An 18,639-nucleotide genomic window follows, 5' to 3' on the forward strand; every position below is an offset into this window, starting at 1 on the left:
ACCCCACTTTCCACAGCCAACTAGTTGAGACATAATAAACAGCGCTCCCTGTTGTTATCACACAAGTAGCGCACTGCCTTTTCTCTCAAGACCGTAATCCATTCCACACCATTGACCTGATCTCAACCATCAATTAACCCCATAATCGATTATTACACCCATGATATTGCGAGGTCTTGCTGTGATACAATGGTGGCCGCAAAGCGGGCGAAGCTCACAAGGAGGCAGAGTTGTGTGGGGGGGAGTAAAGGTGACTGCGTAACTGCGTAACACAAGGGGCGTCTGCTGTTAATGTGTAAGCTGCAGCTAACACCTCCAAAAACAACTGTGAGGAAAACGACAGCCCATTCGTTCTATTGTTCACATCCTACGTTAAAATGGAGATCAGTTTAAAAAGCAATAGAAGTTAAAAAAACAAACAAACAAAAAAAGTCCTCAAAGTACTAGCTCAGGTTGTGGATGGTGGTTACCTGTGTTGTGTTCCTGCTGCATTCGCCAGATCGCGACCAACGCGGGGCAGAGTTCAAACTTCACGCTCTCTATCAGTTCCTGGCCGACTCGCTGAGATTCTTACTTGATTTGGTCTTTTCCGAGCAGCTGATTCCTCACATAACAAACTTTCTCTCTTTACACCCTGCAAAGCACCTCCGCCAGCTGCAAAGTAACTGTCTTCCTTGAACTTGTGTTAGCTCCACCCCTCTAAGATGGGCAGTGCGGGAAAACAAGCGTACCTCATGACTAAGACTCGACCGATAACTCATCAGGTGATAAAGGAGGGGGGTGAGCCTCGAGCGGACTCTACCCGCTTAGGAGTAGGTGTTGTGAAAAAGAAACACCCCTGAAATCAACTACAAGAAGCACTGCTGCTAATAAGAAAAACAAACCTCTTTTATTGTTTGATCATTTGTTGACTTTTCACACCGATGAGCGTATTATTTATCTAAGCTACGACTGGGCGATTAAAGGATTTTACTGATTTGAGTTCATTTCTCAGCATGATTTATTAATTTTTTAAATCAGTTTAATCTTAGCACCTTCGGAGTTCAATGCACATCACCGCTGACGTGCACTGCTTCCACAAAAATCATGTCTGCAGACAGAGAGGAGGTAGTTTACAAAAGCACAGTCAATGTTGCCAACTTTCCCAAACTGCGATTTTATTTTAAGGCCTGATCACCCAACTCTTACCCAAGCACTAGCTAGATTCAGTGAGGTCTTTGAACACAGCTAATCAAGCGATTCATGTGAGAGCTTAATGGATCCATGTTGTACTTACTCGCTTCGTCGGCGTCCCTCCATCCCGTCAGGCAGGAAGAGTTTGATTGTTGACACGATGCAGCCATGTGTGACTGGAGACACACAACAGCGACTTACATTTTAAAACAACACACACACAAAACACTATACCTTTTATCACAACCGTATGGCAGCTAACTGGCTACGCTAAAGAACAGTCGACATTTTCCCTGAGTGCTGCTCCTTTTACCACACAGTGATTTCCAGTGTTCCGTTAGAGAGCACATCAAGTGTGCTGGGAGGAAATCAACCAAATTCACCTAATTGCTCCGGAAATTATTATTTACGACAAACAATGTGTATTTGTTCATCTATCTATGCCAGCAACCTATAGTGACAGGTAAACCAATAAAAATATCAGAGCAGAGGCTACAATTCACCCACGTATCCAACTGTTACCATTCGTACAACAGAAAACTTTTGTATGGTGGGGTGTTGAGATTTTTCTATGTGAAATCCCACACCCACGTCGTATCCCAAATCTTCTTTCTCCACTGAAATGAATAGAAATGCTATTATGCCATTCTAGCCTGGCAAAAAAAAAAATGTTTGTAATGAAATAATGAAACACAATCTGAAAAATGTTTTGACACATTTTTGCTTCAATTCAATGGACATTGTGCTGCTCCTTCTGGTGTGTGCGCGTTGGCCCCCTGGAGGCAGTAGAATACAGACCTATAGATAAACTGTACATGGAGACGGCCTCAGCTCCTTAGTAAGACGCAGTAATATAGAGTCGTTCTTCACAGTGGATAAAGAATAAATGCCTGTGAGTATCGTTATAATTCTGTCTACATTGTTCACTATCTGCCAAACTGTTGCTTTTTGTGAAGTGAGTACTTGGAAAGGTTCATGCTGGCTGAAATAAGTGCTGGTCAGGTGTGCTGAAGGCTGATGTGATGTGCAGTTTGATACACGATTCTTGTACGACAACTAAAAAGCCAAGGGCAGGACGGTGATCAAGCGGTCACTATGATTGTGACATTTCTGGACTTCTGGGTTTGGCTCCGGGTTCCGGCCTACCTGTGTGGAGTTTGCATGTTCTCCCCGTGTTTGCGTGGGTTTTCTTTGGGTACTTCTGCCTCAGTCCACATTCCAAAAAACATGTATCAACAGTCAATTTTCGGTAATATGTCCCATTTCATACCTTTACTTTGTGTTTGACTCTGGAAGATTTTATCTGCCATGTAGAATGAGGTCAAAATGCAGGATGAACTGTCAGTGGAAGTCGAATTTGAAAGGTTTGGTAGTGGAGCTGAAAATCTGACCCAAATGTCCATATGTTTGTTTATTTGTGTGTTTTTCGTGGTGTGTGTGTGAGAGACAGTTTTGAGGTGAGCCCCAAGGTGCCCTTAAAGGCAATCCCAAATCTGGTGATTCAAATGCTGCCTGTGTGCATCAGCACATAAAGGCTAGCGAGGTCAGGCTTATTAGCTCTGCCTCAATAGAGCAGACCTTCTTTCTCACTGTCAATCAAATCTGAGGTTTTTTTTTTTTTTCCCCCCGGCCTAATATTGGCGTACCTTTGCGTGTGTTCTCCGTCACGTCCACGCCAAACTGGATGATGTCTCCCGAGAGGACCTCGCAGGGCGGGCTCTCCTCCGAGCCCCGACTCAACCGTTGGCTGTTGATGAAGGTGCCATTGCTGCTTTTAGTGTCCTGCAGGTAGAACTGACACAGAGGAGGGAGGAAAAAAAAAAAAACATGATTAGACGGGCAGCTTTCTGTTCAACTACACAGGCCCAGACTTTACAGCGAGAAAGTACATTTGTGAGTACATTTAAAGAGATTATTTCAGGATAAAACGTACAGTGTATCAGTACTTTTTGTGACATTTTTGTTAAGTGGTGCGGCATGAGATTTTCTGATGTAAATTAAATGCCTTAGCTCAATAAAGATAGGTTATAGAGCACTGATGGGACGTCAACGCAGTCTGCAAAATTAAGAATAATCTTATTTGTCTTGCCAGGCTTTCTTGTGAGTCCTGTCAATCGTCTTGTCACGTTTGAAACCAAAATAGAAAAAGAAATAATGACGTGTCACATTTCATCAATTGATTGACATCCTCTTTTCCCATTGAAATGTCGTCACTCTGACACAGCCTTTCCCCAAAACACAACAAATCGGTGTGTATTTTAATGAGGCAAAATATTGTCCGTAATATTCCATCCATCCATTGTCAACACCGCTTATCCCGGGTAGGATCGCGGGGTGCTGGAGCCGATCCCAGCTGACTTCGGGCGAAAGGCGGACAACACCGTGAACTGGTCGCCAGTCAGTCGCAGGGCACATATAGACACGGACAGCAATTCGCACTCACATTCACACCGTCACTGAGTGGGAACGGCTCCCACGCTGCCCGCACCAAAGTCAAGAGTAGTGTACCACTACACTAAAACTGACTGTCCGTAATATTGTCCTTTATAAAAACAAACACGACTAAGATAATGAATGAATAAGAGAAGGGCCATTGTGCTAATGTGCTGCTCCTTCTGGTGTGCCAGCCTTGGCCACCTGGGGGCGGCATAAGACAGAAAGAGGGACATACTGCTATAACCCCTCTCTCAGCTCATTTGTACGGCATTAATATTATACATTCAATGCAGTGGATCAAGAGTATACGACCGAGTAGAGGTTTATTGTCTGTCTACCTGTGGATGCTGTTTGGTGCTCATATTTTCCCAAATATGAGCACTTTTATTTTGATCTGCAGTTGTGCACGCGTGTCGGCAATGCAAGCGAACAAGAACAACAAGAGCCGTGTTGCCAACTTCGAGATATCGTCTCTGTATTGAGTGACTTTTCCAACCATTCTAGCAACTATATTTTCCCCATAAAATTAATCACGCCAACGGAAACTGGGGTCCTCATATTCTTGTTTCCTGCACAGTGGAGGGAAGAGAGGAATTTAACCTGGTAATGATATGTGAGTCCTAACTAACAACGAATATACAGTGGGTACGGAAAGAATTCAGACTCCCTTAAATGTTTCACTCTATGTTATATTGCAGCCATTCGCTAAAATCATTTAAGTTCATTTTTTTCCACATTAATGTATACACAGCACGGAATTGTTGACATTTTTGCAGATTTATTAAAAAAAAAATTGTAAAAACTGAAATAGTATTCAGACCCTTTGCTCAGTATTTGGTAGAAGCACCCTTTTGAGCTAATACAGCCATGAGTCTTTTTGGGAATGATGCAACAGGTTTTTCACACCTGGATTTGGGGATCATCTGCCATTCCTCCTTGCAGATCCTCTCCAGTTCTGTCAGGTTGGATGGTGAACGGTGGCGGGTAGCCATTTTCAGGTCTCTCCAGAGATGCTCAATTGGGCTCATGTTTCGGTGCGGGTGAAGTAATTTAATTACAGTAAGTTAACACCCATTATTTCTGTCATGAAATGTTGGTTTGACCTGACTGATTAGAATACACTATCTGACTAGAGCAGTGATGTCCAACCTTTATGGAGCCAAGGAACATATTTTACAATTGAAAAATCTAACGGCACACCAACAAACAAAAATGTCACAAAAAGTGGATAAATTAATTACTGTATTTACTTCCTGCCATCTAATAGAAGACCATTCATTTGTTCTGTCTGTCACTATGCCTCACTGGCATAAATCGAGGAACAAAGATACATTATTGATTGTAAATATATTTTTGAGAGTAATTAAGTACATACAGTAAATGAACAGGTCATTTAAATTGATTTTAGAGTCTTCAATAGGTTCATTGAAGACTCTAAAATTGCCCGTAGGTGTGAACGTGTGTGCGAATGTTTGTTTGCCTATATGTGCCCTGCGATTGACCACCAACCAGTTGAGGGCGTACCCCGCCTCTCGCCCCGAGTCAGCTGGGATCAGCTCCAGCACGCCTACGACCCTAGTGAGGATAAGCGGAACGGAAGAAGAATGAATGGATGGAAGTCTGTAGTGTGAAACTCTCAAGCGTCTTAGTCTGTAAACTTTGTCCGTGGTCTGTTGCTTTCAAAACATTGCTGCCATAAAGGATTGTAGGTAATATAACTAATTTCCTTTCATTAAGGTTGTAAGCTTTGCTAAAGTAGGTTTTAAAAGTTGCATTGAGGCAACTTTCCTAAGCATTTTAGAATTCGAACGACCAATCCTCCAAGTACTTCCGGGTCATCTCGCTCGGATAGGAAGGTTCCGAAGCAAAAACGAGATGTTTAGTTTGACGGTGAACTTCAACTGGGAGTGACAATAAACAGCTTGAATTGTTCACGAATCGTTTCTGCCAAACTGGTGCTTGTTGTGTCGTGAGTTTAATCACTGCCAACATCGTATCACCCCTATCTCAAGTCTGCGCTTGCGAATCAGAGCAAGAAAAAAAAAAAAAAAGACGAATGGTGGCTCGTATCTCGATGAGAGTGTGAATGGCTGTTGGTCATGTGCCCTGCCACTAGCTTGCGATCAGTCCATTGTTTGTCTTTATGTGCCCTGTGATTGGGGGTGAGGGTGTATTCCACCCCTCCCCCAAAGTCATGCACGACCCTATCGTGAAAAAGCGGTATAGAAATGGATGGGTGGGGAGTCTCTCTAAATGTTCTGAACTACTGTTTCCGTGCATGTTTTTCAATTGAGCAAGTTGCTATAGCATGGATGTCACTCAGCTTCACACACTGGCAATGTTTTCCCTTGACACAGCAAAGTACTGTTATGCCCGTCATGTGGAAATCCTCCATATTCTCACCATGGTGAACATTTTTACCCTCCAATAAGCACTGCTGTAAACATTAAACCGATGCAGGGTTACACAACAACATAGACATAGACCGCCGCGCCTCTCCTCAAACAGGAACGACGGCACAAGGTGAACAGAAACATCGAAAACACCCATGACAAAAACAACTTATTCGTTCATGCATTCATCCATTCATCCATTCACACAGCGGCGGTGCGTGGATGTCAAGCACATACTCACAGAGGCAAGTAAACACATAAGACGGCGCGCACGGGCAACTGGACAAACACACAAACACACAATGAACAATCTGATGTAAGCCCCTGATAGCGGCGGAGGTTCTGGGGGGGCCTTCATCCGTCAGCTCTTCATTGTGACTGAAAACAAGTCAGCGTTGATCTACCGGAGACGCATCAGAGAGAGGAGAGAGAGTTTCACTGATCTCACCATTCATCAGACTGCAGTGTGCTCACCCGCAGCACACACACACACGCACACATATGCACACGCACACCCTTACCTCTTGTCCCCATGGTAACCTGGAGACAAGGAAGGAGGGACTTAACTTTAGAGCTTTCCACCCAGCAAAGCCTCACATACATTATGCGCCAGAAAGAAAGAAAAAAAACAATCAAATAAATCTTCGTAGTGCTACACTTTAACACGCATCTTCATACACACACATCATCCGCCACTGTCGAGCAACAGACGGCCGGTCATCCATCCGCAAAATGCTCATCTTTTAAACATAGCCCATTTTCTACTCCACTCATCTCGTCCACACTGAGGTTCAAACACGCACAATGCTGACTTTAGCTTCACAGACTCCACTTGACCGGAGGGGGGCTTCATTTTCTGACTGCACTGAGTCTCCTCCCCCCCCAAAATAAAAACACAGGCGCCATTCCAACTCATCCATGTTTTTGTAAACATCAAAGACAAGTTATAGTCTTCAACGAATCTAAGGGCCGCCGCACGCCAAGCGACACAGCCAAAGGCGACTCAAGTGGACCAACACGGAAAAATGTACAATTGGCGACTTGTCGCAGCAAACCAAGGGATTGACCGCCGCACACCTACCGATGAGCTGCAACGGAAAAACTGCAACCCTGTATTGGGTTTTGAGGCTCCACATACAGTATACCGATTTTTTTTTTTTTTTTTTTTATTGAACCACAAAAACACGGTGCGATTATCAAGGAAGAAGTGTTTCGCCACAAAGAAAGAAAACAGACAATAATAAAAGAGAATGAGTATTTCAAGAAGCTCTAGGCAATGATCGATTGCCCCCTTCACTGACTGCAACTGTGCATTTCTGCCACAGAGACTCACCACGGGCACCAGGGTCTCGCGCTTAGAACCCGGAAATATCTATTTTTGGGGGTCAAAGCTCATGTTTTTTGATTGTCTGCGACGCCGTTCACCGCCGATTCAAAAACCAGTGGCCGATGGTCGACCACTCATGACAACTAGTTGCTGAAACTCACATTAATGCACGACAGTTGAGTCAGTTCTGGACGCGTTGCTCAGTGTGCAGCGGGCCTAACATATTTTTGAAGCACAAAGGACAATTTAGTCTTCAATGACGCTAACGTCTTTGTAGGACTTATGTCGGCAATCACAGACGCGCTGCTGTGCAGGCCAGTTCTGTTTTGCACAAGACACATTGCACTTTTTTTTTTAAGTGTGAAATTATGCCAAACTTTGGGTATTCTCTTTCTTTTGTGCACTCTTTCCTCCTAGCTCAGCGCCATCCCGCCAACTTATTTCTAAGTGAGTCTGCACTAAAATTAGTCCGTGGTGAAAAATGATCACTGCGAAGCTTCGAGGCAGAGTTTTGGCTTCCGTTTTTTTTTGCGATCGAGTTATTCGAGTAATCGTTGCAGCCCTCTATTGAAGACGAGTTGGCAACTTCAATGAAGCTAGCTCGTTTTGGTAACATTGAAGACCATTTTGCAGTACCACTGTAACACTGCACGGCGTGCCTATGTGAAAATGAAGTGGACAACTTCTGATTCCTGCTGTCATGAATGCATCGCTTGTCAACCCCGACCCACCAGCTGTCAGATTTCGACACCCACTCGCGGGACATTTCTCCGGGATATTACAGATGCCCTATTTTCCTTCCTCCACCATTAATGCCTGTAACGACCAAGTTCCACAAATCATCAGTTTTCCCAAGGGCCATTGTCTTTTTGATAGAGTCCAAATAATGGAACGACTAATATATATAAGCTCCTTGAGTACAAATCGCCCTGTGACTTCTTCAGTGTCCTATCAGATCGTGTCATCCGCTTTCAAACACCAGAAAAAGAGCGAGTGGAAATCTTCAGCCTGTCGTATGTGTGGCCGCACCTGAAGCCTGAAGCAATTTCGTGACTCATCGACTGGAGGGTGTGCTGGTGATTTAAATACACAACCAAAACACCTAATGTGTGCTGAAAATATCCTGGAACAAAAGAAAAGCCACGGTACCGCATCCCAAAACCATGACAAATTATTGACCCAACAGTTTGGCACTTTATCCAGCTTCAGTGATTTTATTCCTCATGTATCAACATTTTGCAATATATCAACAAAGTATAAACAGCATGAAAAACCTTTGGATAAAAAAAAAAAAAAACTGTCCATGTTCTCAGTACAAGTTAGCACACGCTGGCCTGGTATTTACGTGCCTACAAACAGCCAAGCTGATAACACTAACAGTTCATTCATTCATTCATTCATTCACATGGTGCTTATCTTCTATGTTTCCCCAGCATTCCTCTCACACATGACAAAAACATGCAGGAATTAACTATAAACTTGCATAAGTGGCGAGGAAACTGGGCAAAGTGAAAATAGTAACAGTACAAATTCAGTGGTGGTTCTCCGCCACGTGCTGGGAATGTACCAGGAAGTGACAACAATTCGAAAGAGAAAGCTGAAATATGCAACAAGTTGGAGAGCGTTATTTAAAACACTGCCTGTGCTTTGGAAAATGTTTACAATGGCAAACAGTTTGGACCATGGAACAACAATTTAAATGCATGTTTGATGATAATTGCTTGAGACCGGTGTAGTACTCAGTTGTGGAGATAAAGCATTAAAGTGTTTTTCACCATTTCAGCTTTTCGGGGCGTGGCTAAAAGGGTGCCTAGTGACCCACTTTGGAGTCTGGCATGAGTCCCCCTTCCCCCACTATATAGGAAATTGAGCGCCTTTGTTCATATCAACGATTATCCAGAGCAATTGTGACGTACAGTTAGTTAACTAGCTATACCAACACACAGAATATTTAGCCCTTCGAATAGTTCGCTGGCGTAGCCGCTTTAGAGTGCCTGGTTGTCAACAGAGGGCAGAAGAGTGAGGTGGGTGTAAAAAAGTCTGGCTTGTTAGTTAGCGTGTGGACCGAGGACTCGGGCTGGTGTGGCCGCTTTAGAGTGCCTCATTGTTCCGATGTGGAAAACCCCCACGACGACCCAGAGGCTTTAAGCAGATATATTTTGGCGGCTCCGCCACATAATTATGCGTCAGCATAAGAAAGATGCCGGATTAAGTAGCAGTGGTATTTGATTGACAGTTGACAGTTCAGCAGGGTGTGGTTTCTGCGCGTTCAGCGCACGCGCCCACAATGTTTGACAGGTGAGACAACGGCTTGATTTTGTTATGATTCTGAAATCTTTTTTTTTTTTTTTTTAATCAATGGCGATTTTTTTTTTTATCATTAAAATCTGGCAGAGTTGTTAAAAGTACTCCTCTCTGGTGTGTCAAATTTAGAAGACATTTGTTTTCACTTTACAGTGACTTTCAACTTCACAGGCCTCAGGATCAAGTGAAAATTTCAAGCAAATGATCAAACGAATGGTAAACACACATACAGTAATGTACAGTAAAGTGGATGGAGGTTCCCTTTATTGTCGTTTGTCAGTATCAGCCATAAGTGACGTGTGCGTGCGTGTGTGTGTGTGTGTGTGACAGGACAAGTGCAAGATAAAGTTACTTGTCCAAAGTACAAGCGTGTGAAAAGGTTCATGTGGTGCAAAGGATCAATGCTCGGTCAGCAATGTGACATTTTACATTAACAAACAAAAATAGAGGGTATTATGTCTGTATGGATAAATATTGCTTGAAGACATCACGTCCCAATAGTTATTACTTTGTCTTCCCGGAGGATAAATCTGGTTTGATGCCTGAGGGATAAAGGTCACGGGCATTCAATGTTGGTTTTCGGTTTTGGGGTTGTAAATGATAGATAATAAAAAATACCCCCAAAATGTAAACTTTATCAAGGGCTAACTATTACAAAGTACCATCATGGATTGCAACTTTATGGAAGCAAATACAGTTATAATATAATAATGGTGTCCTACGGTGACACGCCGCCTCTCCTCCAACGTGCGGAGAGCCAACTACAAAATAAAAGCTTTATATAGAACTACATTGGACATTAATGCCATTTTAAGCTTTTATTTTGAAGTTGGCAACAGAGCGCAGGGCTGGCCCTAAATGAAGCCGTAACAATATGTTTGCCCCCTGGTGGCTGGCTGACTACATTGTGGGCAGTTATGCAAATGAAGCAGTTTTCACATGCAAAAGTACCCGCATTTTTAAAGTAAAAAAATTTAAGAAACAAAGAAATCACAGCCGATCAGGGCCCCTTCCATAATAGTGATAAACATAACTACCATGTGCACCCCAAAATGCCATGTTTTGTTTTTTGTTTCAAGCTAAATATTGATGACCTGTTTACTGCTTAGGGCACCATGACATGACCAAGCGACCCACACCTAATCCATCTGACACAAGTAGTTTTTTTTAAAAAAAAATATTTTTTTTTTAGTACCGGTAAATTTTTTTGTATGTTTTCATTTGTTCCATGCATTTTATACAACTGCGTTGTCACTTCAGTCGTGTGTATACAAATAGTCAATGAATAATAGATTGTGCAGTTTACTCTTCAAAAGAATGGTTTAAATAACCGTTAACTTGAAATAAGTTGTATTATGCAGAACACTACAAAATGCAATTTATGCTGGCAAGCAAAACAAAGATAGAATTTTGAGAGAAAAAATGTGCTCTCTTTTTGCACAAAAAAAACAACCCAAAAAATAGAGGTCGTACTGTGAGTTACCTGTACCATCCCGCCCCTCATATTTGGTGACTTTTTTTTCTCTCGCAAAAAAGTGACTAAAAACGAGAGGCGGAAACGAGAGGAATTTTGTGCACATCGTTCTACATATGAAAAGGAAGGAGCTTGGTGGAAGGTAATTATGGCACTGAATATTGCCAAAGACATAATGGCCATTGATACCTCGCAAAAGCATTATTATCCACAAACACACGTACGTGCTTACAAGCCTCAAATATTTTGCCGAAGTCGCCTTGCCTCACCTGAACAACGTTACATGAGAAAAGAGCATGAGAGAGCTTGAAATGCTGGACGCATGCAGAGATGTCAGATTAATTCAATACGTCACAAGCATATCAGAGCTTTTAATTGGGATAGGGATGAGTAATTGATTTACTACGTTCATTTCACTGGCGTGGCGCGCTGGTGGTGCACGCTTATTTTAAAATGATACAATTTATCATAAATCAAATTGTGGGACCCCAAGTTTCAGTTCCCAGAATCATATATGGCTCATCAGGCTACATGCGTGTGTGTCACTGGGATGACTCGGCCACCTCTTTTTCTTCCCAGCCCGAGGTCCTGGGAGTTCTACGGAGTTGAACGGAAGTGGCAGCTGGATGCTGCTTAAATAACAAGACACTTGATTATCTAAAAGACATGCGAGCCACCAGCTGTGCTCCACTCAGTCAGGTCGAGCTGAAAAAAAATGGTTGGGATTTTTGATACTGTTTGGAATGAGATGATGAAGGAGGTTGTGTTGAATGGTAAACTATAGTTTCCCAATTGATAAGTGTTTTCACGAGCATGGCAGTAACCAACCGGCGGTGCAATTCACTTGGGCCGCACTTGAAAAACTAAATCAAAAGAAACACCTTTTCACCTTTAGTTAAACAAGGCATTTAAAAGACATTTTACACTACACCTGTAAACGTCAGCATTTATTCTGTGTCGCTGTTCTGTATAAAAAGCACTGACACAAAATAAGGAGCGGGGGGAACAAAGTAGACTTGTGAATTTTGCACTTTGGAGGTAGTGTCAGAGCCCGAACTGAGTCTAGACAATGGCGTTTGTAAGATAATTCGCAAGTGGCTGTATGTACTTTCATTCCGATTTTTCGGTACTGAACATTTATCATTGTACTATGTTCCCACACGGAACATGTTAGATAAGGGACAGGAAGTGACTGCGTAGCATTCGTGCCAAAGAGCTCCACGGTTAACAAATAAATACTCTTGAGATGGCAGTTTTGCAGATTTGCAGAATCTCCGGGTAAAAGAGCATCGGAAATGTAAGCCATCCCGCTCGTTAGGGTTAGAAAATATGGCCTCAAAAGAGAATTGATCAAAATGATCAAAATAATAACTAAAATCAATTAACCGCCAAGCCCTGCTAGTCATTAGCCTCAACTGATGGTTTACTTCAGGGCGAGACACTTCCTTTCCGCAGTCCAAGATGCAGGCGGTGAATTTGGACTTAATGGAACACTTGATGTTGTTAACAGCACAAGCACACTCATTTAAAACCTTCCCTAAAGGGCAGCCGATTAATACAAACTATTGCTAATTCGAGACGCGCTAAAAAGTATTGCTGACTCAAGAATGCGGTTGTTAAAAGTTTCACCCGTAATGCTCGAGGAATGCCTGAGGCTAGATTTGCAGGACATGGCTCAAGTGTCACACACTAGCAAGTCAGGTTTGGCCGTCAAACACGCCTTCCTACCTTGTAATATCGGTCGCCGTCGGATGAACACAAAGTGAAACTCCGGCTGATGTTATCGAACTCGCGTGAAGTGCATAGTCATGTGACAAAACGAGGTTCTTGCTGCAAGAGGAAGCTACGGTTATTGAGAAAACAAGCCACGACCTCAACGGCGTCAAACACATTTTTGTCACGGGCCACGTTGTCGGTAAAGTTTCCCTCAGAGGGCCGATATGACTGAGCACATTATTACATATGCAAGACAAATTGATGGATACCAAGTTTTGAAATCAGAAGTCAAAAAGGGCTTTGGTAACAACAACAACAAAAAACATGCTTGCAATATCACCATTTTTTAATCAAGTTATGATGTGAATTTTTTTTGTCAAAATTTAAGCAAAAATCATGAAAGTTGACGCACATGATTTGCTTCCGCGGGCCAGACAAAATGATGTGGCGGGCCGGATGTGGTTTTTGTGATTTTTGTTCAAGTGGTAAAACCAGTTCGTGTTTGTTCTCTTGCAACACGAAGCCAAACAAATTCTGGTCAAAACAGAGAGAATATTATCCTCAATGCTGTGTTGTTGCATTTGGTGGCAGCACACGAGCAGAAACAAATGAAACCTTTCCAAGTGTCCGCATGTCTCACGGTTGGTCCAATCCCATGAATCCCTGGGCCTGTTGAACCTGTTCCGCGGAGGAGTGACGACAGATCCTCCACGACGGCCCGCACACATTACACGTCTGCTTCGGACCTCCAATGTGAGAATTTTAAGACGTTTATATATAAACAAACAAACAAAAAAAAAAAACACTTTAATTCCTTCATGAAGATTAAGCCTCGCTACAATGGTGAGAGCTTTGTCGTTTGTTTGTTTTTTTACCTTGCAACATACATATGGTTACAAGTTTAGGTTTAAGGGCATCCTTCATTTCCTAAAAAAGAAGAAAAAGAAGACAAATCTATTGATGTCGCACTTTCCAAAAAAGAAACGCTTTAAAAAAATGAACAACATTTTTGCCTATTTTCTGACATATTACGGCTCAAACCGCTAAGTGCATCATAATCCATTTATGGTTTCACACTTTCCAACTGCAATGGCAAACAGATCCCTGTACATGGCGGCATTGCAGCAATTTGGATTTGAGATCAGCACAGCTTTTGAGTAGAAGATAAAAGATAAGTCGGCTTGTCATGTCGACGATGAGGTAGAGAAAAGCCAAGACGGAAGTCGCACAAGTTTCGGCCAATCACAATCGGACATTAAAAATGTATATTTATGGTATGAACAAAGTAAAAAAGTACAAAGTGGTGGTACAAAGGTAGGTAGTACAAAGTGTGTGTCACGATCGTGACAAAAGATGCCATTGTTTATGGAGTGAATAGCGAACGTCATGTAATAAGTCATTGACTTTCAACTCGAGCAGCGTCACTCCAGGCCTGTTTCTTAGTTGTACATCTGTAAATAAATTACTTTTTTTTGGTCATCAAAAGACTTGTTTTTGTTATATAGTTTGAGGTGCCACAGAAACAAACAATATCAGCGCCAAAGTCGCTGTTTTGCTTATCATGTTTCTTTTCACAAAAAGGCCACTTTCTCCAGCTGATTACTAAAGAAAGGAAAAAGCTAGATGCAAACTTTTTTTTCCTGGTAAAAGAAGTCTACCCTTTGTTTTTGTAAGTTCGCCACTTTCAATGTCACAAAACACAATATTCCGTGAGCCTGGAAAGATCAGTCATAATCCTCTAAAATGGATGGCAATATGGGGAACTGCTTTGAAAACAGCTAGCACTGAATGAGTTAAGTAACATTGTGAAACACAATATACAGTAAAAATACTGCACATACAGTACTGGCACGGCTTGGCAACAACTGGATCTCGCAGCAATTTTATATTTGTTGCGAGAGCTCATGCAATACGACGTGGCATTTGCACCGCTAACCTGCGATTCAAATATCGAATCGCAGCAAAATGGCGACCGACGTCACCGTGGGCGACTCGTGAAGAATAGTTGCAGAAGCCCGCACACTGCGCACAGTTCAGTCGCGTTCGGCCACGTCACGTGGTGTGCGGCGGGCCTATCAGGGCGGGATAAGTGTGTTATGTCAGGTGTTTACACTTGACACTCCTGTCACGGCGTTGCAAAATTCCCTTACACACAGGCGGCGTATCGCCTCTGCAACGGCAACAGTAAGGAAAAGAGGACATGAAAAGAGGCAGAAAAATTCTGGCTGTTACAAGTGGTGAAAAAAGGGCCACAGTGATGACATGTATTCAGCCGGCATGAGGTGTACTTTGTTAAAATGGGTCGACGCGGACCAGTTTGTCCACAGGATTAATGACTCACAGGTACTTTGTCAAGCGGGCATGACTTGAGTTGCAAATATTTTGGCACACGAGTACATAAATCCCGAGCCGCTCCAGGCATTATTTCCTTCGGCTGTACAATAATGAGGAAAACAGCATGCGTGTCTTTATTTAACACACTGTCCCTTGAGTGCGGGGGACATTTCCTGTGGTGGTTTGAGATTATTTATCACCTTCCAGAGCACAACGTTGGACTTGTCTCTGCCGCGGGACAGCATGATGGACCTGCGCCCTTAAAATAACTTAATTTGTTCGGGTTTAATCAAAAGTTCACACTCGGGGGGTGGGGGTGGGGGGGGGGGGAAGTCTGCCCAAAGGGGGAACTGTCTCATGAAAAAAATTAAAATACATAAAAGGAGAGCGCGTGTGTGTTAGTGACAGGCCTACTGGTTATTTAAACATGACTCAAGACTGAGCGGAGCGGACTCCATTTGTGGAGTTGCAGCTCGACAACGAAGTGGTCGGACACGATTGCCGACGGCAAGATTTGGGTGTCTTGCGTTGAAGGCTTCTTTCACACAGGCGCTCCTTTGGCCCTTTTATGTAGCATCATGATAGGTTTTCCTGCTTGACGCGGTTCCTTTGTCAGCTGAGAATACAGTAATCTGGCATGGATCAAATCAATTGTCCAAAATCGATCACAAATTGATTCTGTCGTGGTGATAAAGGCAAAAAACAAACACTTCGGGATGCACAAGGAACATCACGGCCCTCGTACTTCCACGCATCCGTGGCCTTGGTTCGGCAATAAATCAATCGAGTGAAAACGAGCTCAGGTACAATTGCTCCGATAGTGAGGTTTATCTGTTTAGATGTGAACGTAATGATCCGAACCCCGGTACGCACCAAGTTCAAATATCATACAGTCATGCTCAAATACATACAAATCAAATGCGAGAGTGTGGAAATAAGTCTTAAAACAAGATTGAGCTCTTTCTACAGAGGTAGCCGCTCTAATGTCCACGGGAAGGGCATTCCAGAGTACAAGCGCTTGAACCGGGAATGCTCTAGAATGCCGCCGCCACCACCACCAAAGAACCAGCATGTCGCTACAAGGGCGTCCCGAAAGTCGGAACCGAGTATTCATGTTACACTTTCATAAAAAAGAAACGATTGAATTTATAAGTTATATGCAGTAGACCCCCTACTATTGGTGGGGAAAGGGGGCGGGGCCAGCATGCAAATAGCGAAAATCTGCGGATAACTGACTCCCATTGCAAGTGCATTGAAAAAAATGTTTTTGTTTTTTTGGTTTCTTTTATTTATTTTATTAAACCGAAAAAAAAAATCATGAAATAAGCTGGGATAGAGCACCAATAGGCGTTTTGGGGGTAGGTTCCCCCAAGAAAAGAACAAAATATTTTGAAAAAAAAAGGTATCCGGGGGTCCACTGTATTATCAAATATTTTCTTTTTATAAAATTGCACGCCTATAATAGTGAACCACTTGATCACGGTCCACTATTCACATATTTTAAAAACATTTTCAGAAATGCTCTACCGTGCCACTAGATGGTGGCAAAGCCCTATCAAATAGGAAAAGTAGTACAGTAATTGTTGTCAAGAGTATGTTTACGTAATACAGCTGGGCTGAGAAACAAGCTTTGTATCTCGGGAGGAGGAGGAGCTAGGTTTAGCCTGGATTGTTAGTGGAAGTTACGGCGAGTCTTGTACATGCACACTTTTTTTTTATTCTAATTAGCTGTTAACCATTTTTATCAGGAATATTAAATGAGTTTGATATGATATTTTAACTGTTTTGAAATCATAGTTTGTGACGTATTCAAAACATCAATTATTCAAGGTTTTTCACTTTTTGTGGCCGAACTCGCTCCCAATGTTTGTGTATTTGGAAATGTGTCATTTATTACGAGAAGCTCGGAGCTTTTTGTTTCGTTTGAACTGTCATTATATCAGCTTCTGTTTGCAGCAAAAAAATAAATCACTTTTATGATTCACGTTTTCTACCCCGACGGGACCGAATGTGTACCAAACCATGATCTTAAAACCGGCGTATGTACTTAAGCGTGACGTTTCAGCCATCGCCTCGTCTTACCTTGCCAGTCTTGTGGTCAAACCAGACCAGGGCGTGGTTCCTGGACAGCACCTTGCAGTCGAAGGTGGCGTTGTTCGGGGCCGGCCGGCAGCGAGCCACCGACCGGCCGATCTTGACGGGCTCGTCCAGGTACACATGCCTCTCCTGGAATGGGTGCGAGTTGGGTCGGCAGGCGAACACAGCCAGCGCTGAAGGCATTGATTTTGGCTTAAGAGTGTTACTCCAACCGGATGCGAGAGACAGGTTTTCTTGATCCAGAGTGGCAGGCGTCTCGTTCCAATCCCCCGAACGAACACTCGGCAGTATCTGGGGCTTGCGTACAGGACCTGCGGTTAGTCTCTTGCTTCTTTTGGGAGGGGGCGCGGCACTAACTAATAAGCATCGTCCACTGTGCACGGCTCAGGTAGAAAAACGATGGCCGTCCATGAGAAGGGCGCCATGTGTCAGGACATACATGACTTGGTATAGAAGGGACAGTCTGGCAAACAGCCTCCCACGTCCATCAAACTATTCCAGTACCGAAGCAAGGAGAGACTTTAAGGTTCCTGCTGTACTTCAAATGAGATCTTTATTACTTTCGTGTGGCGACCATAAATCTGTGTAAGGAAAGTGTCAATACCGCCTATTCTAGCGGTGCAAGACTAACATTAACTGCACACACAATTCACTCGTTTGTTTGTTTTTGTCTATTTATATGTAGGTAAGAGGGGAAAGGTTTGCAATTCGCACTGCTTCTGAGACACAAGCCACCAACAGTAAGGGCTGGAACGCACAGTTGCAGAATCAAAGTGTTTGCCAAGTTGAGGCGTTAAACCAATTCTGTCCGTAACCCCCGTTGAACCAATTCAAAAAAAGAAAACACCCACTGGTCGGGATTAGCAGTGCAAACTACAGGAGGGAATGCTAATTGGATAGCTCGCGAGTAGTAGTGGACAAGTGACGCGCTAACGCGGCTAGGCTACTGAGCGCTCCCGAACTTATCACGCGGGCCCCGGAACGCTCTCAGCGCACCCTTGCCGACCACCTCGCTTACCGAGTGGGAACGAAATGCCATGTTCGTCGCCCTCGCAAGGCGCTAAACCCCGACGCTGGGTCACTAGCGACTCGCTGAGCTGCCTTAGCTTTAGCGGCTAACCGGCTAAGTGACAGTCGGCGGAAAAATAACAACCGGGGGGGGGTTTCTTCTTCAGCACCCCCTGCTCGGATCCACGGAAAATTCCCGGCGCTTCCCTCGCTCCGGCTGCCTCGCGTCTCCAACTTATTGCCGTCGCCTCGGTGCAGTTTCCTGGTCGGAATGTAGAAGTTGTCCTCCTCCGCGAGTCACAGCGGCCGCCATAGTGGAACCAGAGAGTCGACTAGCGGTGGTGCGTTCACAGACTCAATGACATCAACTTCGACTG

At 43.5% G+C, this 18,639-nt stretch overlaps 1 protein-coding gene across 11 annotated transcripts in view; it reads right to left on the reverse strand.

Moving 5' to 3' along the window:
- slmapa (sarcolemma associated protein a) overlaps window positions 1-18,628 on the reverse strand; it is a 44,244-nt gene extending 25,616 nt beyond the window's left edge. For 5 of the 11 annotated variants that reach the window (XM_061688550.1, XM_061688548.1, XM_061688541.1 and 2 more), the window contains exons 1-3: window positions 17,240-18,627; window positions 2,820-2,967; window positions 1,277-1,349 (exon numbers count right to left, since the gene is read on the reverse strand). In XM_061688550.1, the coding sequence (XP_061544534.1) occupies window positions 1,277-1,349; window positions 2,820-2,967; window positions 17,240-17,437 (419 nt within the window). In that variant the 5' untranslated portion in view covers window positions 17,438-18,627. Of the gene's footprint in view, window positions 1-470; window positions 686-1,276; window positions 1,350-2,819; window positions 2,968-17,239 lie in introns of those variants that run through there. The other 6 variants (XM_061688545.1, XM_061688546.1, XM_061688549.1 and 3 more) reach the window with 4 other exon arrangements.
- Window positions 18,629-18,639: the final 11 nt, after the last annotated feature.

The sequence above is a fragment of the Phycodurus eques genome, chromosome 10 (genome assembly GCF_024500275.1).
Source record: "Phycodurus eques isolate BA_2022a chromosome 10, UOR_Pequ_1.1, whole genome shotgun sequence".
Lineage (NCBI taxonomy): Eukaryota > Metazoa > Chordata > Actinopteri > Syngnathiformes > Syngnathidae > Phycodurus > Phycodurus eques.